At 38.9% G+C, this 27,043-nt stretch overlaps 1 protein-coding gene across 4 annotated transcripts in view; it reads right to left on the bottom strand.

Annotated features, from left to right (window-relative positions):
- Positions 1 to 27,043, bottom strand: part of myo3b (myosin IIIB) — an 88,374-nt gene extending 61,331 nt beyond the window's left edge. The window contains exons 1-10 of one of the 4 annotated variants that reach the window (XM_088083241.1): positions 26,668 to 27,043; positions 26,307 to 26,343; positions 18,996 to 19,179; positions 17,168 to 17,188; positions 15,667 to 15,801; positions 13,245 to 13,349; positions 12,872 to 12,971; positions 12,141 to 12,217; positions 10,314 to 10,459; positions 3,967 to 4,032 (exon numbers count right to left, since the gene is read on the bottom strand). In XM_088083241.1, the coding sequence (XP_087939367.1) occupies positions 3,967 to 4,032; positions 10,314 to 10,459; positions 12,141 to 12,217; positions 12,872 to 12,971; positions 13,245 to 13,349; positions 15,667 to 15,801; positions 17,168 to 17,188; positions 18,996 to 19,179; positions 26,307 to 26,343; positions 26,668 to 26,734 (938 nt within the window). In that variant the 5' untranslated portion in view covers positions 26,735 to 27,043. Of the gene's footprint in view, positions 1 to 3,966; positions 4,033 to 10,313; positions 10,460 to 12,140; positions 12,218 to 12,871; positions 12,972 to 13,244; positions 13,350 to 15,666; positions 15,802 to 17,167; positions 17,189 to 18,995; positions 19,180 to 26,306; positions 26,344 to 26,499; positions 26,643 to 26,667 lie in introns of those variants that run through there. The other 3 variants (XM_088083242.1, XM_088083244.1, XM_088083243.1) reach the window with 3 other exon arrangements.

The raw sequence follows: 27,043 nt of genomic DNA, 5'->3' as shown, positions 1-27,043 counted from the left end.
TGAGAGCGGCCTCTGGCCACAATTCAGCATCAGTTAGCTGCTGATTCAAATGGTTGCAAAATATTGACTCTTTCAGGCACCACGCACCCAGGGACACAAAACTGGCTTTAATTTCTGACAGTTTTGATGTATTGTGAGGCGAAAACTAAAATTAAAAAGGCTGGAAATCTCCACCTGAACACAATAATGCATCCATCAACAAATCCACATTTGTACTCTTCAATCAGCTGAAGACTTGAAACGTGTGTGTGTGTGTGTGTGTGTGTGTGTGTGTGTGTGTGTGTGAAGAGGCAGAGGCGAGATAGGAGAAAAACACCAATCTAATTCCTTCCGCCTAATCTACACTGGAATTCTGTTTCTTTTATCAGTTTGTTCGGCTCTGAAAGTTAATGCCATGAATTCATTAGCGTCAGGACATTAAGCAGAGGTTGCTGCTATTAGCAGAGCTGTGCTGCCGGGATGCTGAGCGGCAGGCCACTTTGTCACAGAAGTCAGCTCTGTGGCTGCACAAGTGCAGACACTGGTGATGGATTTATTATCCCAAAAAACACCCCCGCCCACCTTGGTTTCCCGCGCGCACACACACGGGCGCGTGCGCGACAAGGCTGAAAAGGCTTCACAAACAGCCTGCAAAGCTTGATAACATTGTCCAGCCTCCCCACACTGAACTCTGCTGGGCTTTGTTCAGGGAGATTATTTCTGATATGATATCACACAATCCATTAGCACAGATTACAGAGCTGCAATCCAAAAAGTATCCAATGAAAAATTGCAATTACACTTGTAAAAAATATAAAAACTAATATCATTACAATGTGTGTTGGCTGGTTTAAGGAGCAATAGGCCTTGACTCTGTCCCGACCAATCAATAACTCAGCTGACACAAAAAGAGCCAACAGGCCGTCGAGGCAGGTGGTCTGTTTGTTTTTTCAATTACTCCTTTTCAGCTAATGCATTTCAATGCAAGTCTACAACATAAATGTTAGCTGCAAACCACCCACACAAATAATTCTCCACACAAATTGAATTTTATTTTCTCATTATGGTTCACACTCACACACCTCTGCACTGTGGATATTAGGGTTGTATATTCTGAACGACCGTTACGAGCCACCCCTGACGTTATTAGCTTTGCACAGTGGAGGAAATGATAAGTTATCTGGGCCTCAGATAGAACTGATAACTCAGGTGAATTAGTTTGTTCCTCTGCGGCAGATTTACACAAATGAAAGTCAATGAACAGAAGGACAAGAGGGTTGATGGAATCTGCCTATAAAATATCAATTTCAATTCCCTCCATGTTAACATGTACATTTCTGCCTGCTGACAATGTACTCCAGCTAATGTTCAGCTGCTCCTGATAAAAAGTAAAAATAATTATCTCCATGTACGTTTTATCATTTGTCATGTTATGCACAATTTAATTGGTTTATGGCATTTTCAGTACCTGGTCATATAAATCACACCAGGAAAGTGATTTGAAGGTTATCATTTTAAGTCCTGTTTACAGCAGTAACAGCAGATTCAAATGTCTTATAGACAGCTTGTAAACATAAACTACTAAATAATATTAGGGGTCAAGAAAACCAGGTTGGCTGACAGCGTTGTCAATATTAGAGGTGAAAATCACTAGTTTGATATGATACGATATTATATCCATTATTTGGACTACATAACGATATTTGCTGATGTCACTGAGTCTGCCACGATCAGATCTGAGTACAATTAAATTCAGGGGCCTGCAATCGATATGAGCTGATATCAACAAATGTCCTCATTGTCTTTTTCTTGATTGCTTGTCATTATCTGCCTGGTGCTATGCCGCTAGCTCTGTTTGAATATTTAGGAAGGAGGTGAACTGAGACAGAAATGGTAACAGAAATGGTGTGGGAATCACCAGATATGACATTATCATGATTCTTAAGTCACGAGACAATATCATTGTGAGTTTAAATGTGTTGTGATGTGCTGAGTATTGTGATAACCTATATCGAAATATACTGAGATTTATTACTTTTTTTTTTCAACTGCAAACGATATCCCCAAAGTTAAACTTCTTCAATACCTGTTTTATCAAATAAAATAATTTTTTTTGTCTGTTCATCTCAATTAACTCATCTCGTGGGCAGAAAAGCCAATGTAGCGATGTTTTCACTTTGCTCCAGTAATATTGCATCACTGATCACTGAAAGAACATGTTGATCTGGATCGATGTATCGTTACACCCTCAGTCAATATTGTATCAAACGCATTTTTATTTAACATATTTTGTGAAACCACATCACACATAATTGGCCGTGGTAATACTGGCATGTTTGTGTTAATTATAGGGACCAGGGGTGGAATGGAACTAAGTATATTTACTCATGTACTGTACTTATGTATATACTTCATATTCTTCAAGCACTTTACTTTTTACTCCACTACACCTCAGAGGAAAATATTGTACTTTTTACTTCAGTACATTTATCTGAAAACTTATTACTTTACATGACTTTACATAAAAAAACATGAGTGTATAAAATATGATGTTTGTTATAAATTAAACTACACAGTTAATACAAGTACAACTGAAATGATAAGTTGATTAATCAATTAGCTGATTGAGGTTTCATGTTTTGTCTTTTATAAAAATCTTTTTTAATAGTTTATGGGGTGTTTTTTTATTTTTCTTGAATTGAGTAGTCTAGCAATTATTTGTTTTAAAAAAAAGTCATTTTCTTTTCTACTTTGTCCCTTCTTTTTTTTAATAGTTTTGAATTTTTCTGTCTTTTTTTTTGCCTTTTCTGAACTGGGTACTTTGAGAACTATTTTAAGAAACACTCTGTCATTTTATTGTGATTTTTCCATAAATATTTGGCAATTATTTTAATAGAATTTTATAGAATAGAATTTTCTGAACTGGGCACTTTTACTTTTCATTCTTAAAGTACATTTTCCTGATTATACATTTACTTAAGTATTATTTTGAATGCAGGACTTCACAGTGTAGTATCAGTACTTTAACTTAAGTAAAGAAACTGAATTCTTCCTCCACCACTGGTAGGAACATAATGTATGTCATTGCTTACATGTAGGTGGATACACAAAAATGAATTTAAATGCAGCACATAGAGACAGACATGCTCATATTCCCACCTACGGGCAATTTAGAGTCTCCAAATAACCAAACCTGCATGTCTTTGGACTGCGAGAAGAAGTCAGAGAAAACCCACACTGGCGTGTGAGAAACGTGCACACTTTACACAGAAAGGCCCCCGCCGGCGAGTTCGACCCCGAAACAGTCTTGCTGTTAGGCAAAAGAACTAACCACAGTACCAGCATGCCACCTCAAGTAGAAGTTAATTATACTTTCGATATCCTGCCCCTGACACGTTTTTTGTAATTCTTTTTACTTTGCTTTTATATTTACAGGCAGATAACTTAAAATTTCCTTCTGAACATACAGCGTTTTGAAAGATTGCATTACTGTTCATTAATAATTAATTAAATTTAAGGTAGTGGTTCCCCACTTGTCCAGCCATAGGGTCCAGACTTCTTCTTAGTCATTAGTTCAAGGGCCACACATTAAATCAATTAACACATATTCAATTTTGTTTCACAAAATGTAAACATGTTGGCTTAGTTCACAAAGAAATAAAACATACTGCAGGAAAGAACAGAAACAGAACTTGAAAATAAAAACTCTATGCCGCAAATTCACTGTATTTCAAAATTTGATTAGTAGGTCCGTTCAGAATGGACCTGCCACTGATTTAAGGGAATTTAAGGGAATCTTCCCATAAAAGGTCTACGAATAAATAAACAGATTGATATAAATATTCACATTCTTTATTCTAACAAAATCTCAGTTGTCAAGAATAGGTTGAGCTCTTTTTGGACATTTAGTGGTACTGTGCGCCTTTCCAGAAAAATCTGGAAAACAACTGAGGACATAGGATAACAGGTTGGTGTAAGGACACTTACTGGCCGATGAAATGGCAAAAACTTCTGCACCACTGCTCTGGATTTCGTAATGTAGGGGACGGATTTCTGAAACAAAATCACACAAACAAAAGTCAGAACAACACAACAACCTGTGACTTCATTAAATGCACTCAAAAGACATCATGATCATCGCTGAGAATTAAAGACTTTTTGAGCTCATCTCCAGAGCTGGCTGACAAATGATCGCTGGCAGGCAGAGTGTGACCGTCAGACTCCTGTGAGAGTTTCTGGTCTGAGGACGAGCTGGTCGGGGTCCAGGTCTGTGGCAGCCACAGAAAAAGTGACAAATGATAACAGCTCCTCCGCTGTCTGGCAGCAAGCATCTGCCATTGGGAGCCTAAAGTTATGGGAGCTAGTTATACCTCTGTCAGCAGCATTTACGGAGGCCATCTATAATGAGGCTAACACTTTTCAAGTGCGCACAATGACAGGAGGCAGGTCTGTATGAGGAGCCAAGGCTGGACGGGCCTGAGTACAGTCATCTTCACAGGGAGCTGCGAGTCTGACAGCTGGAGGCTGAGCCTTTGTCACTGTCAGGAAAAACAGTGACAGATCTGCTGGAGACGATTATTAACCGTGTTAATTAGTTCGCACATATTGTTTTACAAAGCTGACAGACAGGTAGAATACGAAATCTCAAGCCTAAAAGGAAAAACTGCACAAATTCGGTTCATTTTGTTTATCACAAACATTAAACGACAAACATACTTAACATCTTTTTTCCTCTTTTTCTGGAAGGGAGGAGAGGATGTTGGGGTACAAAATCTGTCATTTTCCGCAGCACTAAGTTAGTAGAGTCTTTGATAAGGATTCAGACAGGCAATCCTTTCCAAAGTGCAGATCAAAGCCAGTAACTGACTGCTTCAATGCAACCTCTAATATGAGCCTGAAGACACGTTCTCGCCTTGATGTGCTACCATACTGCTTATACATTAGAAAGTCAATATAGCAGCACACTGCTGATAACACTGTCAAGTGCGCTCATTGTGCTTAGCAAATTCAGGCAGTTTTTTCTTTCAGTATTTGTGAGAGTGCTGGCTCATATTGTAAACACAAGTGGCTTATTCAAATCTAGGTCCAGGCAGAGCGTGTACTGTCAGACGTTCCTCACAGTGGATTGAGGCAAAATCACAGGGGTGTCAACAGCGCTTGATGGCTGTAACTAAGCCATGAAGAAGACAAAAATCAGGCCAATGCAATATCTGAATACCTCATACAGCATTTACAATTCCTCTGTTTCCTATATGTAGTAAAATGTTGTTATTTTTCATTCAAGAAATTCTTAAGTTTGCCCTGTAAAGGTTTCGATTCATTACAATTATCATCAACGTATAAAAATCTGTGTCTTTGCCACTATACCTGACAACATGAAGGTGAAGGTGTTTAACCCTTTGTAAACTGAGTTACTTAGCTTGACTTCTTTCAAAAACAAGGGAGGAAGGCAATGAGTATCTTCACAAGAAATGACACCAAAAAATAGCAAGACTAACCATTTTGTTGGGGGGGTATTATATGTATATATATATATAATTTCCTGCAATTTTTGGGTCACTTGTTCCCATGTTTTTTTTCTTATTTTTTATGAAATCCAGCAAATTCACTCAGGTTTAAGGTTTAAGCAAAGTTAAGCGGGATCATTTTTAAAAGTAAGAGGCGTCCTTTCATAACCAGCTTGGTGGTGCACATAAGTTATACTTATGACATTTTGGGTGAGGCGAGCAGTGATGTACATAAAATCTTACCAATAACAAATTAATTTAAAACTGCACAAAAGATTAATTTACTAGTGGAAGATTCATGTATCCCCTTAGGTCCCTTTAAGTCTTTTTTTCAGTAAAATGAGGGCATTGGTGCCTTAAAGCAGAAACACAGTGGCCTTTATACATCCTTATCAGAGAATGACTACAAGGGTCCAAAATAAAGACTTATTCAGCAAATGGACCACCCGCTTAAAATTTCAGCTCATCCATCACCGGCGACAGAGCACCAGCACTTCTTTGTGCATATATGCATGAACACACAGAACTACGGCGACATTTATCATGTCTTTGGCTGCCACATTGCCAAATGCTTCAGTCTTGGACACCACACAGTGCAGTAAAATAACATAATCAGAGACAGTGATGTCAAAGCCTTAACTCATGATTAGAAAATCATCCAACCAGCCAATGATCTCTTGTCTGGGGTCAAGACGGCACCAGTGTCTGATGATGTGAAATCTGTGACATCAAAGGTAGACTGAGAGCTGCTGGCGTGGCTGTAGAGTGCTAGTATTGTTGATGAATATAATATTCATGAACAGCAGTTTTTTGCCAGGAGATGGTTTGTAAATACATGTCAAACAAATACAAACTAAATAAAGCAATTATTATATATCTACATAGTTTAATGATGTATGGATTTAACATAGTCAACACACAGACCAGACACAACTTCACTCAAAAGTTGTTTTTTTCACCTCTTGAAAAGATTTTTTTCTGTGTTAGAAGCACCAGAAACTGCACTCATACTGCTCACTCTTGGCTGTTCTGCTCCACAGATTTTAACTCGGACTTTTTCCAAGAGGAGCTGCCTCCAACCAGCTCACTGGCCCGGATTTCTCTGCCTGAGTCTCCTTATTTGATTAGCCGTCTTTGTTGCGTCTGACAAGCCATCATTTACTTCTGTCTCGTTCGTTCTGGTCTTCGCTCAGACAGCTACACCTACTGTTAAATATGAGGCTAATATCTACAGGGATCTGGACGAATAAACACAACCTTGGACGTCTTTGCCGATCGCCTTTAACCTTTACAACAACATTTTACACACTCTGGTTTGACTTTACATGGACACTCTCGGCCTGAACAGCATAGAGAGCACCGCTGCAAGCAATTAACCTTCCTGCATATTAAATATCACAAACCTTCTTTGTCTTGAGTATCTGTAATTAATTTTGCAGTTGATGATTTTACAACTTTGCCCTCTGACATGCTCCGTTACCTTCATTCATGGACATCACTTATCTGTCACTGTAACACACTCAGACACCTTTAGATATAACAGCAAACTCACAAAAGCCTTGGATTTAACCTAGAAATAAAACAACTGAAGCTATAAGAAATAGCAGAATCATCTACCTGAGATTTAAACATATGCATGGGTTGGCGGTATGTCACAGCTCATCAAGTATCTGATATTTCTGAAGCACAAACAGACCACGCACCAAGGTGACCCTAATTCATGGAGCTCATCAGCGTCCCCTCTGACAGATATCAGAGCTCCTCTTATCGTTTATAGCCTGCCGGAGCGAGAGGCATTTCCACCTGTGCAGGTTTCCCTTTGCACAAAATACATGGTGACATAATGGCTATCTGCTGCTAGCCCCTGCAGTCAAAGCGGTGATAGCACCGAGTGTTTAGCCATTAAATCTTTAGCCTGAAAGAGACTGTCCCATGAAGGTTTACAGAGGTTTTCTCATAAAAAAGAAAGACATGAGAGAAGAACAAACTGCATCATGGATAGGTCAAATCCTACCCCGCCACAGGGTTTTTCTTAGCAAGAATTAGAAAAATGAAACAAAAAAACTTGAAAATTACCCATAATCCATAATTATGTTAATTAAATCTAGTTTAGTCTTTGGAGATTTTTCACAAGCTTTTTTAAAGAAAATAATTTTCCATTAACATTTCTTACCAAGTTGCTCGCTGCCTCTTTCGCATGTTTATCCACGGAAGTTTAATGTAACAATTAATTTCAACCCACACACCAAAACTCCATGACTTTTTGGCAACTTTCAAAGATTCCATGACTTTCCTAGGCCTGGAAAATGAGACTGTGAAATTCCATGACTATTCCAGGTTTTCCATGGCTGTGACGCACCCTGTGTACTTTTGGACGCATTTGTAGGATGTATTGTCACATTATTCCTCTCTTAATTTAACTTTTATTCAATGAAAGATTATTGTAACAATTTCACTACACATCACAAAATTCTACGACTTTTCCAAAAACAATGTTTTTTTACTCGTTCCATGACTTTTCCAGGCCTGGAAAATGTGACTGTTAGATTCTGTGACTTTTTCCAGGGTTTTCAATAACCGTGGAGACTGCCACTGAGAATTAAATTAAAGAAGAATTTAATACTAACCAAATTATGCAGACCAGGTCCCTTACTCCCTCGCTGGGCTTGTATGACTGGGTGTGTTGTCAGTGTTCAGGCAGCAGAGTACCTCAGCTTTCTGTGTACACTTAAATGTTGTTTTGCTGGTGACCCTGGTGCTGGTATCAGAGATCAGGGCTTAACAGAAACAGGAAATGCCACAAAATCTTGATTAAATTGACTATTTTATTGAATTTTCACTTCCCTATGCCATCTAGAGTTACAGCGAGACCCAGCTAGCAGAGTGCATCCTGTGCTCCGAGCATCCAGAAACAAAATACATGAGTGTTGTTGATTCTGCTATCCTGATTTGAGTGATATTAATACAAGAGACATACAATATATATATTAATAGATCTTGGATTACCAATTATTTTGAAATTTTGCCATATTTTTTTAAACATAATTCCTCCTCACGTCTCAGCATTTTTAAGATTTTTTGGCAGATTGCTTTAAGATATTTTTATACCAATTAAGGCCTTATTTTTAGATTAACTACTTCAATGCCTTCAAATACTTTTTTTAAGATCTTTGGCAACGACAGAGGGCTGACCACACACTGCTTAAACAGAAGAAAATGCATCACATGAATCACGACTGGGGTTCATTTTTCTTCGATGTAATCTAGTATAATATATCTTGTACACTTCTTGTTTACTATCTAGATGTGTTTCGGAGAGGATGGGTGAGATTAACTACATGACAGTGAACCCTTTAGAGCCTGAAAACATATTACTGAGTGCAACTGTAAAATATCAGAATGATGAAAATGCTTATTGCATGTTTTAGTGCTTGCATGGTTTCATAAAACATGTACTACCCAAGGACAATACTTGAGAGAGGGCTCCTCTGGTAATGGTTTCATGACATATTAAAAAAGAACGAGAACTTTGCAATGATCAAAACCTGTGAAGATGAATCTCTCTGATTTCATCATGAATCACTCTCATCGCCGCTAAAAGCCCAAAGGTGAAACACATTTCCCAATTTAGAAAGTAATTCATACGGGAGTCATAATTTACCCCACATTTTCCTCATCATTTTGTCTGCAGTGATGGGAAAATATATTCCAGATAAATGACATGTTAACAGAATCATTTCATGGTTCAACACATTTAGTGTGATTTATTCCTCAACTGCCGAGCCTTTAAGGTCCCGATTCGTACCAAAAGGGCAAAATATCTATTTTGATTGGAACAGAGATGGAGGAATGTCAATTTAGGATATACTTCCAACTCTATCAACATCCTAGTTATCCCCAAAGTCAAACAAGCTCAGAGATCTGCAGTAATGAAATTGGATTGGACATGAGAAATGCATATGCCCCCTCTTATTTTGGCTGCTGTTTGATGAGGAAACATGCTTGCTACTTGACAGAAACCACTCATCCAGTTCCAGGTTGCTCTTTTTTTCCCCAAACATACAATCCCTTAGCTACTCCACCAAAAAAGTGTGACGTGTTATGAGGTGCACCTCTAAGAAAAAAACAAATTCTGAATTAGCAGCATTCATTTCACTGAGTCGTTCTCGTTCTTGTAATTATTTAAAATTCTGGTTTGAATTTGGTGCTGATGAAACTGCTGCGTTAGCTCCATAATTCCTGCCACACGAGCCATCCATGTTCCTCCTCTAGCTTGGCAGGGAGGAGATAACATTGTGACGGGGAGGAGGTGACAGCCTCATCTCAATGTGAATGGAGCTAATCACCAATGCAAATTGCAATCAGAAGGGCATATCTCTACCTAACTGAGAGATAATTGCACGATTGTGCTGATAACAAAAGGTCAACCGCGTGCAGCCACTAAGCTCTCAAATGATCATCAGACACACACCGTCTCCAGCAGTGAATATTTTTACAGATTGAATCACTGCATTAATTTTAAGGCCAAACACTGCCACATTTTTTGATGATGAAGATTTTAAACACTGATTATTCAGCAGATGCTCTCTTTCAGATAGCAAACATGAAAATGCAACGGCAACAAGGAACACGGATCAAACCGAAAATATCCAGTTTAACTCTTCAGTTTTTAAATTTCAATTGTCACGACGTTTTTTTTTTCTTTTCATCACCTCGACTGTTAAATTCAGTTTGCTATTGTCCTCGTGACATAATGGAGAGCTGTGTGTGAGCTTTGTGAGGGGCAGCCTCCAGCTGTGTGGTAGGAGCGCCCTCTAGTGGACTCACCGTGGGATCTTGAAGAGGGCTTTAACCGGATGCATCTCAGCCAGCGGGGGATCTCCATCTGCCAGTTCGATGGCCGTGATGCCAAGCGACCACACATCACAGCGGGCGTCGTAGGAGTAGTCGTACTGCTGCTCACAAGCTATGACCTGCAACACAACAGTGACCATCTGAGCAACTCATTTAGACTTTTAATGAGTCCTTAAAATCCGGCTTTTCCTCAAAACACATGAGGGAATCTGCCAGTGAGGTGAGGTTAATTCACTTTTTACCTGAACACTGTGTCAAATTCTTGAAATGAAGCACTTTATTATTATCACCTTGGAGAAATTGGGTAATAATTTAAAGAAAATGATGTTCAAAAGGATCATAAAGCTGAATCCTTGTTATAGCACTCTCTTACTTGCTGCCTAAAATCTGGCAGAGTTACAAAACATCTATATTTATGGACTATTTAAACACTGAAAGGTAGGTCAGTTCACTTGCCGATGGTATGAGCCTCTCTTTCACACAGTCAATAATTATAACTGACATTACATTTTACAGCTGAGTTTATTCTAATTGCCCCTGAGGTCCCTCCCTACCAGCCCAATCACCACACCTCATTTCTGCCAAAGAGTAAAGCCGAGGGGCCTCAGACTCCCAGCTATTAACCTTGAGGCGACCTCGAGAGCTGCGCCCGTGGAGGGGAATACACAATGACACAGGGGAGAGTCGCACAGAAATAACTGGGCCTTTCTCCCTCTCTCTGAGGCACATACAGGGGACTTTGCTCATTTAAAATAAGAGCCTTTTCAATATCAGTTTATTTCCTTCCCCATACCAATATTGGTTCCTAAAACTTTGCACCGATCTGATACCACTGCATTAAAAATAAATACAAAAACTAACAGCTGTGTACTACTAATCGTGTAGGGATGTGAAATGATTGCTACTGTTGTATAGCTTTATAAGATCGCTGGTGTGCCACGATGGTGCCACTTCTAAAAACTAGAGCCTTGCATACTGTACACATTGCCTATTTACCGGTGGGGCTTTCCAGTACAAAATATTGCCAGTTGCTGACATCTTTCTAGCCTTAAAACTTTTTTAATAGAGATGAATTATTTTTTGCCGCTCTAAAACGGTGGCTGCCAATAGCTGCACAGTGCAACTTGCTGTGTAGGCTTCTGTTTTAAAGCAGTGAAGAAAAATTGATTTCTGGGACAACTGCTGCTTTATCCTGGTGTGAAAGTACTTTGAAGTCATTAATAAATTACAAGGTATCAGATCAGTGCATAGACTTGCAGAATTTCCAAAAGCTGAAAAATGAAGTCAACACAGTAGTGCCAAAAACTGCAGTTCCTCAAATGGCCACTAGAGGTTGGCTCCAAAACACAGTAAATCCCCAGAGATCCCCATGTTAAAACTGTACAGCAGAAATAAACATGTTTACAGCCTTCCACAAAAATGGTTTTGGTCTCTGTAGCCAATTTCAGCATTCATGACGACTGCACAGGGGATACGTTTTTATGTAATTCATTTGTTTACATTTTATCACGGCTTAAATTTATGCGTATTTAAGGCTGGTACGCTTAAGTGACAGGCTGTCTGTGAGGCGTCGCTACAGTCTGATCCAGATCCACCCTCTCATCCTAATATGGTCATTTTTGGCTCCAAAAGAAAACAAATTCCAACACCCAGAATGTCGAACTCAAGGTTTCAAAACGGCGGTCCACAAATCAATCAATGGGTGACGTCACAGCAGCCAAATCTATTTAAAATGTTTGCTATTTAATTGCTGCATTATTATAGATTAAGATGTGTGTCAATTGTAGTGTAGACTCTGACCTCAGGAGCCATCCAAAACGGAGTCCCAACCGATGTATTCCTACGTAACCGTGCACTGGTCAGTTGAGCTGAAACACCTAAAAATAAATAAATAAATAACATTTAATCCATTTTTGTAGTAATTACATTTTTGATTCTAGTATGTTTATCAGTGTGGGTTTGCTAAGAATAAAAACAATTCATGGCAGAGACTATGTGTTTGAATTAATCAATAAATCCTGGCATATAATTTAGTGTGGCAACCTGCCAGGCAGTAATAATAATGGGCTATAATCATTTCAAATTATGTAGGACAGATTTTTATCAGCATGAGTCCACTTCATCTCCGTGACACAGAGGACATAAACATGCCTAGGGGTGACTCAAAGTCATTTGCCATAACAGCTTTCTTTTAATATGCAAAGGATCAAATAATGCAATTTAAATGAGCAATAATAGCCTTGGGTTAAGGCTACGGTCCATGAAATAAAAATATGTTATGGTGAGCAAGGGACTAAAGTGTGGCGCACATAAAATGATTTATCCCGTGCTTGTGCTCGCCTTTCACAAACAACGTTGCATGGATGTGCTGCTGACACTTCCCATAGATCAGTCAAACACCAAAAAATGCCTCATTTATCTGACAATGCAGAGAAAAGATAAAGCCGAGAGACATTTCTCAGACCTTGATGCATTTGTCTCTTTCTGGCAGTCCCTGAATTGGCTAAATTGCCTCTTTCAAAGACCATTACCAAAGTCAACCAGTTTGACTCCTCCCTCAGTTGTCAGGAGGATGTTGTTGCCTTTGACGTCACGATGGATAATCCGGTTGTTGTGCAAATGCTGCAGACCCTTTTAAGTTAGAGGACATAAAACACAAAGTGCTCAGCATGAATCATCATCACATTATTAGTCATTTGTCATTAGTATAAATTAGAATATGATGCATTCAAAGGTTATGCAGCACAAACTATATAAAAGAACTCCCACAGCTGTTCAGAGGGAGAGACATTCATTACCAGCTGCCACACTTCCCCAGCTGAAAATAAATCTTCAGCACACTCTCTGTATGTTTGGATCCCACCTCCTCCCTAACATTAGCAGCTTTGCAGAGGGCCATCTTACCAAGAGGGCACTGTATAAGATGTATGAGATAACGGGCTCCTGCAGACGCTGGCCTCGCATGAGCAGGCCTTTGATGAGTTCTGTGACAGAGCCGCCGTTGCACAGCTGGGAGGGAGACAGAGAAACTCCAGTGACTCGTCCATCACTCAACACTCTAGATTATGATTCATGGGGAGAGCTGGCCCACACACACAAGTCAGAGGAAGCAATGCAGCATCACATGGCAGCAGGATAGCATCAACATTCATGTAGGTGGGTTGTTGAGAAAAACCAAGGTCCATTTTAAAACTAAAAGGGTTTCAATCAAACAGCCACATTTTCAGAATATTTAGTATCTTTGGGCTCACAGACACAATGATGCAGTATTTGGACAAGCAAGAGTTAAAGGTGCTCTGTGGAGCTATCTTGTAAACAAAAATGGTTACATTCAGTGCTAATGCTGTTTCTTCCTCACAAGCCATTTGCAAATTGATGTTTTAAATATTTTTAACATTTAAATCCACATCCACCAGCTAGCAACCTTCTTCTTTCCTGCTATTTGTTAGCACATAACTAGCTATCTTGCTAAATTTCAAACAGCTCAAACCCCTTCAAGGCCCAGACACACCAAACCGACATCAAAGAATTAGTGGCGATGAAGGCGAACTGTTGTGTCGACTCATGTTGCCTGTGTCTCCGCCAAAAAAATTGATTATGAACACACCGCAATGACTACAGCAAACAGCCAACTAGCACAACTAGCATGTACGTGCTACACCTGTGTGAGAGGAAAAAAGCCTCCACACCAGCAGGTGGCAGTCAGAAAGTGTTAAAGGCACAAAAATATTTACTGTCTGGTAGTGAATAATAACACAAACAATTCAATTTCTGCTAAAGAGATCAATGACTTAAAAAAAAACCCTAGTCTTTCCTAATTTAACAAGTTTGTTTGGATCTCACGGCCTCTTGACTTCAGCTTTTTGTTTTCTGTCCTAACTTCCTCAAAAAATATCACAGACATTAGTTAATTTTTTTTTTGTTTTACCTGTTTATCTCCTTCTTGTTTGTTCCAACTTTCATGCACTACATATTTGCACTAATGGCTTCTGCAGTTGCTGAAATGTATGTACTACCCGAATATTCGTAGGGGTACTAGTGAAAAAAAAATCCTTATTAAAACACCGTGTTAATGTTTCTTGTTGGGAGGGGTTTATTTTTGGCTCTTTCAGGCCAAACCAATCAGCTGATAACATTTTCAGTAGGCACAGAAGCAACAGTAACTTAAGTGTTTTCTATGGGCAGTTAACTATAAATTAAATATTATATATAACATTATTATATAATATTTAACATTAAATATGCTTATTTACTATTCTTTTTTTAGGGCTTTTTACCTTTGATTTCAAATACTATTGTTTTAAAAGAGAGAGCTAGGACAGCTTAAAATACCATGTGCAGCTGCCTCCAACTCAACCAAGCATGTCACTATATTCCTGCCGATATTTTTTGGTTGAATTGTTTCTCTAACCATTGAAAACAGTCCTCAATGAGCACAAAACCAGATCTGTTTGATTAGCTGAACAAATCAAAGATATCTGGAGGTCTGACAACCATTGCGCATCAAGTTGTCTAAAACTCCACAGGGCACCTTTAAAGGAATAGTTTTTATTTTACGAAATACACTTAAATGCTTTCTTACCAAGAGTTAGCTACAGTAGATGAAAAGATCAATAGGTACTGGGAACCATGAGGCACCATTTTTAGAGCGTCTGTAACTGGTAGCTGTCACTACTGTTCACTGGTCTGGCTATGTCGTCTGTCAATCGTTCATTTTAAGAAATCTACAAGTATATGTGACAAAAGACAAGAAGCTCTATAAAGAGCAGCTCTCAGAAGAGGAGCTACATATCATCAAACTGAAGTTAGTTTATATTGATCCATACAAATGACCCCAAGGAGATGGAGAACGGTGGAAGGATCTTGACAGCTGGCCCCCCATTAATGTCACGGTCTCTGATGTCTATCTAATTGCGTGGCATTAGTGCCTAAAATTGTCAGCAATTCAAAAACTTAATCTCGATTGGAAAGACTGGGCACCATCTTGGCATCTTGTATCTATCTATCTATCTATCTATCTATCTATCTATCTATCTATCTATCTATCTATCTATCTATCTATCTATCTATCTATCTGTCTAGTAATTATTTGATATCTGTGACAAAGCCAGGCTAGCTCATGTTTCCAGTCTCTATGCTAAGCTAACAGTCTGCTGGTCATCGCTTCATATTTAGCGTGAGGGGTATTGATCTTCTCATCCATCTCTCAGCAACAAATCAAAGTGTGATCTCTAAAATGTGGAACTAAAAATGAAAAACAAAACTATACACACTGACACACTGTTAACATAAAAATGCTACAAGTCAGGCATTAAGAGGATCTCACCTCAAGGACAAGCCAAAGTTGTCCGCCTGATAAGTTGTCCGACTTGTAGAACATGCCGTAAAACTTCACCACATTCGGGTGGTTGGACAGTGACCTCAAGATGTTGTACTCTGCTTCAATCTCTTCATCCACATCCTGTTGAGAGCAACAGAAAACAGGCGACGTTGAAACACAGAACAGACACTGAAGTTATGTAAATAACATGATGAAATATATTAACAGGGTTCCCACACATTGTCATGGACAACATTTAAAAACATTTCCATGAATTTTAAGTGATTTAGATAAGTTTTAGATTTCTTTAAAAATCGCCAAAAAAATTAAAAAGAAAAAGTCTCCAAATTAAAAAAAAAAAAAAAAAACTTCTGAAGGAAAACATGCCTTCCAAACCTGTTTTCTTTTGGGGGAAAAATTACAGACAAAGAAGTCATAGAAAATGTTTGAGTTTTCTATAACAAAAGGTCAAAAAAGAAGAAAAGATCACCAAGGAATTTTAAAATTGGTGGTAAATAAAAACTAAATACAGCCATTTAAAGGGGTATGACCCTCCCCTAAAGTCAAAAGGGTTTAAAATTATTTGACATGCATACATAAAGGGAGAGAAAAAGGAGAAACTTTGATGACAAAAAATTAAACAAACAAAACGCTGGCACGCATCAACACATTAAAGCTGTGATATGTTGACAGCTACAGAAAATAAATTTACTGTTATGTTATATTAATGTAATTTAATTCATAACACAACACATTTCAACTTCCATTTTTCCAAAACTTTCAATGATTTTTACTAATTCCATGACTTTTCCAGGCCTGTAAAATGTGACTGTGAAATTCTGTGACTTTTCTAGGTTTTGCATGACCGTGGGAACCCTGTATTTAAAAAAAGATTTATGTCTGAAGGTGTGAGGTTGTGTTTCATCCTGCAACACCAGACCGAGTTATAGGTTGACTATAATTAGACTGCTAAAGATAGAGGGCTCTAAAGTCAGTAACTAAGAAAGGGACGGGGCCGGGTGCTAAACTATTTCTGGAACTGCTTTTCTATCAAAGTAAATCTCAGAGGAAGAGAAGAGCAGCAGTCAGAGAGGCAGGATTTCTCTTCCTGGATGTCTGAGTGATAGTGTCAGCACAGTCTAATCAGGGAGAGGGATGAGAGAGGAGGCAGCTTCATCTTCATGGCCATCAGGGAGGCATCGTGGTGGATAGCGCTGCCAGGACGGGGATTGTTCCATTGACACAATCACAGGCTCGCCTCAGACCAAGTTTCACAAGCACAATACGGTGCCAATGCAGAGGCTACAGCGGGCTTATCACACAGACAAATGAACGGGCATACAGAGAGGATGAAGCCAGCGCAGCAGCTACACTTTCTGGTGAGGGTGTGCTAGACTTAACATGACAGGAAATAAATGAAAAGGGGAAACGTTGATATATATCACTAGAGCAAGTACATGTACAACTGCATCAAGATGGAAAGGAGGAAAAAGAACTGGCAACTTACTCTGTTTGAGTGGCTCACATGCTGAGACAAGTCACATAGTTATAAAGAAAAACACACTGGTTTTAGTCTTTGCTTTTTTTCCCTCTGTCACAATATTATGAGTTCTTGCAGTCATAAAAAGAAAAAAACGAAAGAATAGATGGTTATGGAGTACGCTACAGCGGGGAGAGTGATGTCAGCTCAGTGCTATCTAATTTAAGCAGAAAATCAGCACGCAGTCAGCTGTCCATCAAGATTTTAATTAAATTCACCACAAAGGCAATGAGCAGTTTTATTATTATGTGTTATTTTATTTTCAGATGATTATTATCATAGGGTGAGTTGGCTGAGCGTACATGCTTAGTCATAAAGAGAACAGAATATTAGATACTAAACAAAGTATGGGCCCAATTAAAGCAGTTATAGGTAAGTGAGTCAGAACAGTCTTGAAATTACAGAGAGGCGTTAAGTGTTTGGATTTTTAGGATAAAAAGATGTCTTTCCCAAAACCGTGCCTTTCTTTGAGACATGATAACCAACGGCAGATCTAGTTTATTTTACATTTGAAGTTATGTCACGTGTAGCTAAAAATTAGTCGTAAAGCTAAATGAGTGCCTTAAAATAAATCAGTGGTTCCCAACCTGGGGGTTAGGATCCCCTAAGGGGTCACAAGCTAAATCCAATTGAGTACAAGATAATTAACAAGACAGAAAAGCAAGAGAGAAGAGTCTACTGCCATGCAAGCGGCTCTGTAAAGCTGATACACGGCACTTTAAAATAAATGCAAACGTCAGCATGCTGACACGTTTCCCATGACGATACTTTTAGGAGGTCTCATGTCCCAGCAAGCATTTGCATGTGGGGCACATGTGGGCAGTAAATGGGCTGATAGCTGGGGCCCCACATGGGCTTGTTGCCTGCATCCCAAGTGGGTATGGGCCCAAATTTGACATCTTTGTGGGGCTCACTTAGATAAACTCACCCATGTGGGAAATGTGCATAAGGCCATTATGGACAATTCCATATAGGGTCTAATTTTCAGCTCATTTACCACCAACATGGGCCCCACATACAAATGTTGGCTGGGATTGACCGTTTTCATTGTTTTAGCCATGGATGTATAAAGAGAACTGGAAACAGTATTGTAGGTGGGCCCCCTTTTATTCCTATGAAAGTTGCCCAGCAGGGCATGAAGCCAAAATGGTTAATCTGCCGCCTTTAAAATTATCCAGATAATTGGCACTGCATCTGCATCATTTGGCCCACAGAACAAGCACACTAACAGCTTCGGCTGATCCAGCCTGCTGTCTCTGGTTTAGCGCTCCGCTATCTTTAATGGACATAAAATGTTTCAATTGTGCAGCTCTTCTGTAGTATCCAAATGTTATTGAACTGAATGATCAGATCCTGATGACGAGTCATTTTGGGATTGTGACACTCAAAAATATGTTTTTCTTTCTCTCTCTCTGTCTGACGTTCCTCTAATCTTTGCTTTTAGTCTTAAAAATGAATCAAATAAAACAGGGGGAAAGAAAATCTTTTTTGGTTTTATAAACTTAGTGATGGTCCAACAGGAAACTACTGTTAAATGACTAAGTGAACAAGTTTCTGGATACTCTGATGGAATATATAAGAACTACTTTTGATTGATATACAATATAATAGCTGGTTCTGCAGCATCCATAGAGTCAGCTCAGGTTAGTTTAAACAGCTTGTGAAGTTTGCATGATGATGGTTATTACGCTGTCAACACTTACGCTTGCAGGGAAGTGAAAATGAAAATAGACGGTAAGCAGTAGCCACGATGGCTTTGAATTCTGCAAAAGCTTCCACAGTAAACATGACTTACATTGATCGGGTCGAGCACTTTCACTGCTGCCTGACTCCCATCCTTCTTGTTGGTCACTCTGTAGACTTTCCCATATGTTCCTTTACCAATGGTCTCCACTATATCCCAGTTACCTGATGGATCGGCCAGGTTCTCCATGCCAATCATGCTGGACTTGTAAGGATACAGTCCATAAAGTGACCTCCTAGAGGATGAACACAGACGAAAAATCTTTACAAAACAGAATACTTTTAAATAATGATCAAGACAAAACGTAAAAATTCTTTCTTGAAATAACTCTGTAATGAAGCGTAAACTTAATAAAGGGTTACCACACATTTTCATGGACAAAATTTCAAAACCTTTCCAAGGACCCATAATACAATTTCCATGATCATCCACAAAATATAACATGAACAGAAAAGCATAGTTTACTTCTCTCCAGATGTTTATTATTTTCTTACAGGCGGTCAGTGGACACGGAGCAGTAGAGCTCACAGAGTAGGGGAATGAAAAGTGACAATTTGGTTGGTTAATTTGGTCGAAAAAAAAAGAATGCTCTGCATCTTCAAACTATCACAATCTGCTTTTAGAGCAGCTAACGGAAACATAAGTTTCGGCTTACGCTGCCCATGTCTATTACTCCACCTCAAAAATGTAGTGGGGCACATGGAAACATGTAAAATCAAACTGACACATCATTATTTTTCCTACTTGCTGGACGTTATTCAAACATGTCGATTCAAACACTATTCAAACATAAATCAGCAAAGTGGCGTAAATGATGAGAGAGAGGGAACGCATGAAGAAACATGCGTGACGGTAAACAACACGTTGTAACACAGACGCATGTTAGAGCTACGTTACATCAACAGCTGAAGAAATAAATCTGTCATGATATACTTGGAAGGTTATCGGAACCTTATATATGTAAGATTAGCGTAAAAATGTCATTACACATAACCAAATTTCATGACTTTTTCAAAGATTTTACTAATTCCATGACTTTTCCAGGTCTGGAAAATGAGACTGTGGAATTCTATGACTTTTCTTGGTTTCCCTCAAACATGTGAACACTGTTAATAGCAGCTAAAAGAAACATTAATACCTTTCTAAAACCTCACGTCTTTTTCTTGTGAATAATTTAAAGTTTGAGCCTCACAATAGACTAGACAGACTTTTGCATTGTCACATCAAGACAGAAAAACACACCGGCACCCATTCAGCATCACACAGAAGCAAGTAATTAAAATTTTAAAAAGTACAAACTGTGCAGAGCTGTGTATGTGTAGCACAGAGCATCACATTTACTCCCAAAGGCTGTCTCATACAGCTCAGTGAAACGACTGTCTCCACCGAGGGAGCCACTTAACGGGTTTAAAGCAGCGAAATCAAAGCAAAAACAAAGCTGTAGGTGGAGATGACAGTACTCTACTTACATGGCAAGTGTTATTTTCTTCTGACTCATCGGGGCTGAGAAAAATTACAACTAAAGAGTCTCTTGTGATCATAATATAACAGCACCGGTAGCAACGGCAAGTGCTTCCTCAAGAGGACGGGCAACAAGTGTCATCTCACAGAGACACTGAATTAGCCCTCTCCACGGGGGCCTCGTCACTGCCCACTAAGAAGTGCAATCTCCTCAAGATCAATTGGATTGGACAGAGATTAACTTGACCAGTGCGTCCTGAATGAGCAGTGAACCGGCACCACTCACATGATCATCAAAGTGTTTTATAAAGTGATTATTATAAGGGACTAATGATCAACAGTGATGCAAACGCCTGATATAAATCATCTTTTAGGTCTACAAGTGATGTTTCCGTGATCACATACAACATGTGAAGACCAACGATGCAAAGCATTAAGTGTCAAAACAGCCGAGACGGAACAAACATGATGGATTAGGAAATGATATCGCCATGTTGGGATGCATGCATCCTATTTTTTCAAAATGACACATATTCCAGATTAGCATGATGGAGAGGAATGTTTGTGTACTATCTCACGACTGCTCCACTTGTCATAAACGTGTTATGCATCACTGTTTGACCCTGAGGGAGCAAAGTCAGATCAGCAGATTGATGTGGAAAACGTGAATGATGTTTAACCCTCAGGAGCCGCGGCGGCTCACACGAGAGGACAGATTTATGAATTGTTGTGCATGCAGGTTGAGCAATGGCATCCGCGTAGATATTAGATGGATAATCCGTGGTGACGGTCAAATGTTATGCAGCACTGATATCCTTCACCACGTCCTTCAGGGAGCACTAGACAAAGTATCTTTTGTAATTGTGCGTTTTTGCACGATTTGGGATTTTTTGACGATAACTGATGCAGATGTCTTATATCCACCATCCACATTAACATCATATTATGCATACTCTTGTAGTGATGGCCCAACAGCAGATGGAGACATGAAATGCAATTCTTTACGATTTATGTAACATTTATTTATTGTGCAAAATAAGATGTTAATGTTTTGTATATGTTCTCTTTATCAATGAATTCAAAAAATATATATTGGTTTATGATATCAATATCTGCTGATAACAATGATGTGCCAATATTATATTACAGCTGTAATTTTTGTGATGCACCTTTAAAAAATATTTTCACGAGACAACGACTGAATCACTAAGCTACAAGTTTGGTTTCATCCACAGTCTAATAATCCATCACTGATTGTTTTGAAGCTAATCGGCCATCTTTAACTGTCTGTGAATAATGCATCACGTCTGCCTCATTAATCAGCAAGATCCAAACCTGTTTACTTGCCGTTTATAACTGTCGCTTTGTTTTGTACCATGTGTCTGCATCTATAGCATGCTTTGAACACAACTCCAGTCACCTGTTGCCAGGACACCTTCACCAACAGACGGCTCGTACTCCTGTGAGGCAGTTTTTTGTCTCTCTATCTCTATCTTTTTTTTTTTTTATGTGAATTACTAAAAGTGTCTTTTTCCTGCAAGTTTTCAAATATTTAAGAAGTACAAGCTATAAAAGCAAAACACAAAAACTAGACTTTAACATTGTGCATCAGTGAAGCAGAATTTTAGGCTACACAGCACACATAATTTCCCCAAATGCTTGAACATCGATCATAAAAAAAGACTTCCAAGCAAGAGTCTGCAACCATCACACACAGAGAACCAATGCGGTCATCTACTCTTCTGTATCTCTTCATCATTCAAAATACTTTCCAAAGATCAATAAAGCTCAGATCATAAAACCAAGAGTCACACATACCTGTCTCTGTGAAAGTGTTTGTCTCTCCCTCACACCGCAACGCTCCCCCTCTAATTCATGCTAATCTACAGGGATTAATAATTCACCAGTAATCTGCAACTTGATCTGCAGCACTGTTAAATATTCAGGTGGCAGATGTATCCACTCATAAAGGCGGCTGTTATGAAGCATCTCAGGTTGCACACAGGTTACCAGGAAGTTCATGATAGTTGCCATGTCACATGACTGCTGTCTGTTTCCCCCGCTGTACATAATGTTCTTTACACATCCAGGTGTTTCTTCTTTGTCTCACTCAGTTGTGTTAGTTTCTTGTAAACCAGTGAGAATAAAATAAGCATCTCTGCAGATACTGTGTGCGGCTATAGCGGATGTGTTGTGGCAAACTTCCACTGAGCTAAAAACACTCTGTCCACAAAGTCAAATATAAATCCCAAAATCAAATGTTTAGACTCATAATAATCTGGCATCTTTAACAATAAAACAGAGCCTCTATGCAGAGACACAGTAACTCAAAACAAGACATTATTCTGCCTGAGAAAAACACAACACTAGATGCTACTGTTGCCATGTTTAAAGCCCTGGAGATCTTATGAAGTCACTCCACCTGCAAAGAGCTTTGATATCAGCTGAACTTTCTCCTCGCAAAGCTCAAATTTACAAACTTTTCTATCATGCCCACTATCGAGACCACAGACATCACGCTTCTTTTTATGCATAAGCGTTAGGGCTGCACAGTACGTCTTTTTATAATTTTTATCTTTATTTAATTGTCATTGTGATGTCAATTTGTACAAAAAACACATAGCAAATGACTGATATTGTACTCAGGGTTTTTTTTAAGTGAGCCAAAAGAGAGTATCAGTAGAAAACTGCACTTTAAAATGTTTCTATCACTCTTTATTTGAGTCTTTTGTGATCAGTTCAATGTTCATTTTTTTCAGTATTAATGTGTTGATAAAATAATAACAAAATTAAAATATTTTTTTCTTTTTTTTATTTAATTCAACAACTAATTTGTTGCATTTTAGCAGGATAATAAAAGCAGAGTACACTTTACTGTTTATTTATTGTAAGTAATTCATTCAACATTATTGCATATTTTTCTCATATTGTGCAGCGCTAATTACTGTCTGTTAAAAGTTATGTTTTCAAAATTGTATTTATTCCTTTTTGATTACTGGACAATTTTACACTTCTATACCTTTACATTATTAACATTATTTACATGATTAATTCTCTTTGGTCAGCCTGGTGAGAACATAGAGACATAAGCTACCTGTGAAGATCTGGAGCTCAGAAACACAGAATCAGTTTACGGGGTCACAACATAAAACATTTGGGAACCGCTGAACTATAAAGCAAAACAGTGTTTGCTAACCTGAGTTTTGACAGCAATGCTATTGTCAGAGCACTCTTGTTTATGGTTCCCAAATTAATCAGATTCACTTAAGTTCCCAACCACAAAGATATTTGTCTTATTGTCACAAAGCAAAGAGAAAACCCAAATGCTGTTCTTTTAAATGCATCACTGCCACTTTAGAACAGGACACCACTGGTCCTAGATGGCAGCGCTCAGGTTACCTTCTGTTTACCGTACTGTCAGCGGACCTGAAAAAAATGGTGTTCAAGAGCTTCTCTGTGACACAGAGAGACAGTTTTTTAAAAATCCAGCATCATCAAACTTCATTTAAAAACATTGGGATTTGTGTAAAAACTATATGTACGGACAAGTGTTAATTTAAGATTCATTTATTAAGAAATGCAAATGTGTCTGAATAATATATGCCCCCCCCCCTAAAATTTGCATTTACAGTGCATCTGCATACATTTCCGTGATGGTTGGAGGTGGTAACAGCTTCAGAGGATGTGAACAGCTGCAGCACAGGCACAGTCTTTGTCACCAGAAACAGTGCAAAGTAAAAGTGAGTAATCTAATTTTCTGCTTCCATCAAACACGCACAATCCCACCCTCTCTGGTAAAGCCTTGCGGGAACTCCAGTTGGTAAACCCTTTGGTAAGTCCATGGAGAGAAAAAAAAACTCTGGACTATAATCCCTTTTAAGGGGATATGAAGAGGCTTTGCAGTAAACCTCCAGTAGCCACGAGCCAGGCAGAAAGCACGGCGCCCTTGTTCTCACCCTGGATGACCAAAGTCTCACACGACCAACAACAAACACACTTTCTTTTTTTAGTTTAAGCCCCCTTAGATCAGCTGTCATGATTAAAATCCCAGAGTGACAATTTTGGAAACACAAAACATGGACCAAATTAGCAAGAAGCCAACATCCTCATTAAAATAATCAACCTAAAAACCCGAACCACTGTCAGAAATTAATCTCTTCATCATCACAGCTGTTTCAGCGGCGACTGGTATGATGTAGTGCGACACTGTACAGTGCAATAACGTTTGTGTAAATGCAAAAACCTGAGTGTGATACGCATACTGATAAACTTCACACTGATATACTAATTCATTAAAGGAGCTGTATGCAATATTCAGACCATATCTACAGCCCCCTTTACACTGCCTGTTAAAAGCAGAAATATTGCACTTTAACGCCGCCTCGCTGTTCTGTATAAAAGGTTTTATCACGGGATGGGGGGAAAATGTTGTCTCGTCTTTAACCGGGCAAGAGACGTAGTGACAGCGTAATCATTCTCTGTGTAAAAGTGACAGCCGGCAAGATGGGACGATGGGCTGGACCGGTGTGACGTTTTGACAACATGTTAAGTGTGTGACCCACCGCGGGAGATTTAAGTTTAGTAAACTCAAAGAAGAAGAACAGCGGCCGAAAATGTCCGCAGCCCAAATTACTTCTTATTCTCACCTCTACATACATAATTCTAAAGTCTGATGTCTTAAAAAAGAATTAACTCTTGTTTATATCAAACACAACAGTTAAACTAATACAGTGCAACACAAAACAGTCCTCATTTTGCCTTTACAATTGTGGGATTTTCTGTAAAATCATACTGTAGACTACATAATCTATATTTACACCAATACAGCTCACTCAATAAGCAGATTAAAATATAAAAATATCTAAAAGGTTGATCGTACTCGACACATTCTGAAATACTAGCTTTTTGATCATTCACTTTAATTTTCTCTCTGCTGGTCGTCTTGACAGCATGACTATTGCAAACTTTTTTTGATAAGAATTATTTATTGTTTGACAGCATTGTTTGATAATGGGAATATTATTTTGAAATGCAATAATTATCAAACTTACAAACACACACTCTGTTTTGATGCATCATTAAACTCACTCTGTCATGTGTTATTATATTTGAAACAGAGGTATTCATTTTGTTAGCTGCCTGAGATTTTGAGCCTAATATTTTTAGCTATATCTAGAGTTTTGTAAATAAAACGAAATTCTGTGGTGAAAACTCAGAGAAATAATTGTATAATACAGTCTGTGACACTCTAGGCTGGACATGTCCAAAGTCCAGTCCAGGGGACAATTGCAGCCCTCAGCTTGACTTTAAAAACACATTATATGAGGCCCATCACACAAAACTGCTTAATCATGCATTACCACTTTGCATATTGTTCCTTCACCGGGCAATGGCAGGAAATAGAGTGGTTATCTATTGACAGACACTTCCTGCTAGGTAGCAGAGACGGCCAAAGCAAAGGGTCAACAGTGAAGACCGCCGCTTTCAGGAGCGGTGTAAAGTTAAAAACCTCTCTCTAAACAAAACTGTTGCATTAGTCTCATGTATATGGGAGATATATAGGTCTCTAAATATATATACATAATCTCATTTGATGCTAGAAGCAGCTGGACCCCCAAGTTTTTTTTTCACATTATCCAATCTGGCCACCATTAAAAAAAAAAAGTTTGCACACCCCTGCTCTAGGCTAACTGTACTTTTTCACATTTGTATGATTTGGCGATGTTTTTATAGTTTGATTTCCAATACAAAGCAGTTTACTGTAAACATTCAATGAACACCACTGTGTGCACAAGCATTTCACAAGCCTTTAAGTTTAGTACCAACAGATTTAAAATAATCCAGACAAGCTGACAGTGTGACTTTTCTGCAGGCCAACTGAAGAGGAAATATGAGTCCTACCTTGAGTTTGCAGCCTCCATATTTCCATCTCTAAAATCTGCAAAACAGGGGAAAGTGTTTCAGATATCAGCTGGTTACTGCTTAGCAGTGTATCCATCTCTGTGCATGTGGCTCAAAACAGCCAACACTGCAGATAGTTTTACACAAACCTCACTGTTTAAGGATTTAACTCACTATTCTAGGTGCAGCTTACCGTCCATAGCAACATATCCGAACTGATTTCCCTCTTTACTCAGTGAAGGGTTTGAATTATTAACAGTACAGACATCTGAGCATGTTGTCCTGCAGACCGGAAGCTCTTAGCTGACCAATATCACGTTCAGTGTTGCATTCATGCTCTGTGAGGAGGCGGAGGACCCACCTGGACAGGGAGGACATGAGGAAATGTCCAGCGATGCTCGCCGCAGCACCGCCTCCAACACCAACATCTTCACATGTGAAACTTGTCGCACATTCTCGGTGCTTTAACCCGGATAAAATTCCTCCGCTGGGCCATGCTGGAGTTTTTTTTTTTCTTTTTTTCTTTTTGCCTAATTGGCAGAAAACAGAGGCTTTGTGCGGCCACTGGTCATTACCCAGAGGGCCTCCCTTGTTTATGAAACCTCGACCCAGTTACCCTCAAAATGCTCGGTCACATGGCAGTGACATTTCTCTGTGGTAACTCTGAAAAGGGCAGCGGACTAGAGGGATAAACCCACCGAATTAACCAATAAGGTTACAGCACACCGGTTTGAATT

Source organism: Plectropomus leopardus, chromosome 10 (assembly GCF_026936395.1).
Source record: "Plectropomus leopardus strain MGB_pleo_1.0 chromosome 10, ASM2693639v1, whole genome shotgun sequence".
Taxonomy (NCBI): Eukaryota; Metazoa; Chordata; class Actinopteri; order Perciformes; family Serranidae; genus Plectropomus; species Plectropomus leopardus.
The sequence above is the reverse complement of the archived record's forward strand: the minus strand, read 5'-3'. Positions and strand labels throughout refer to the sequence as shown.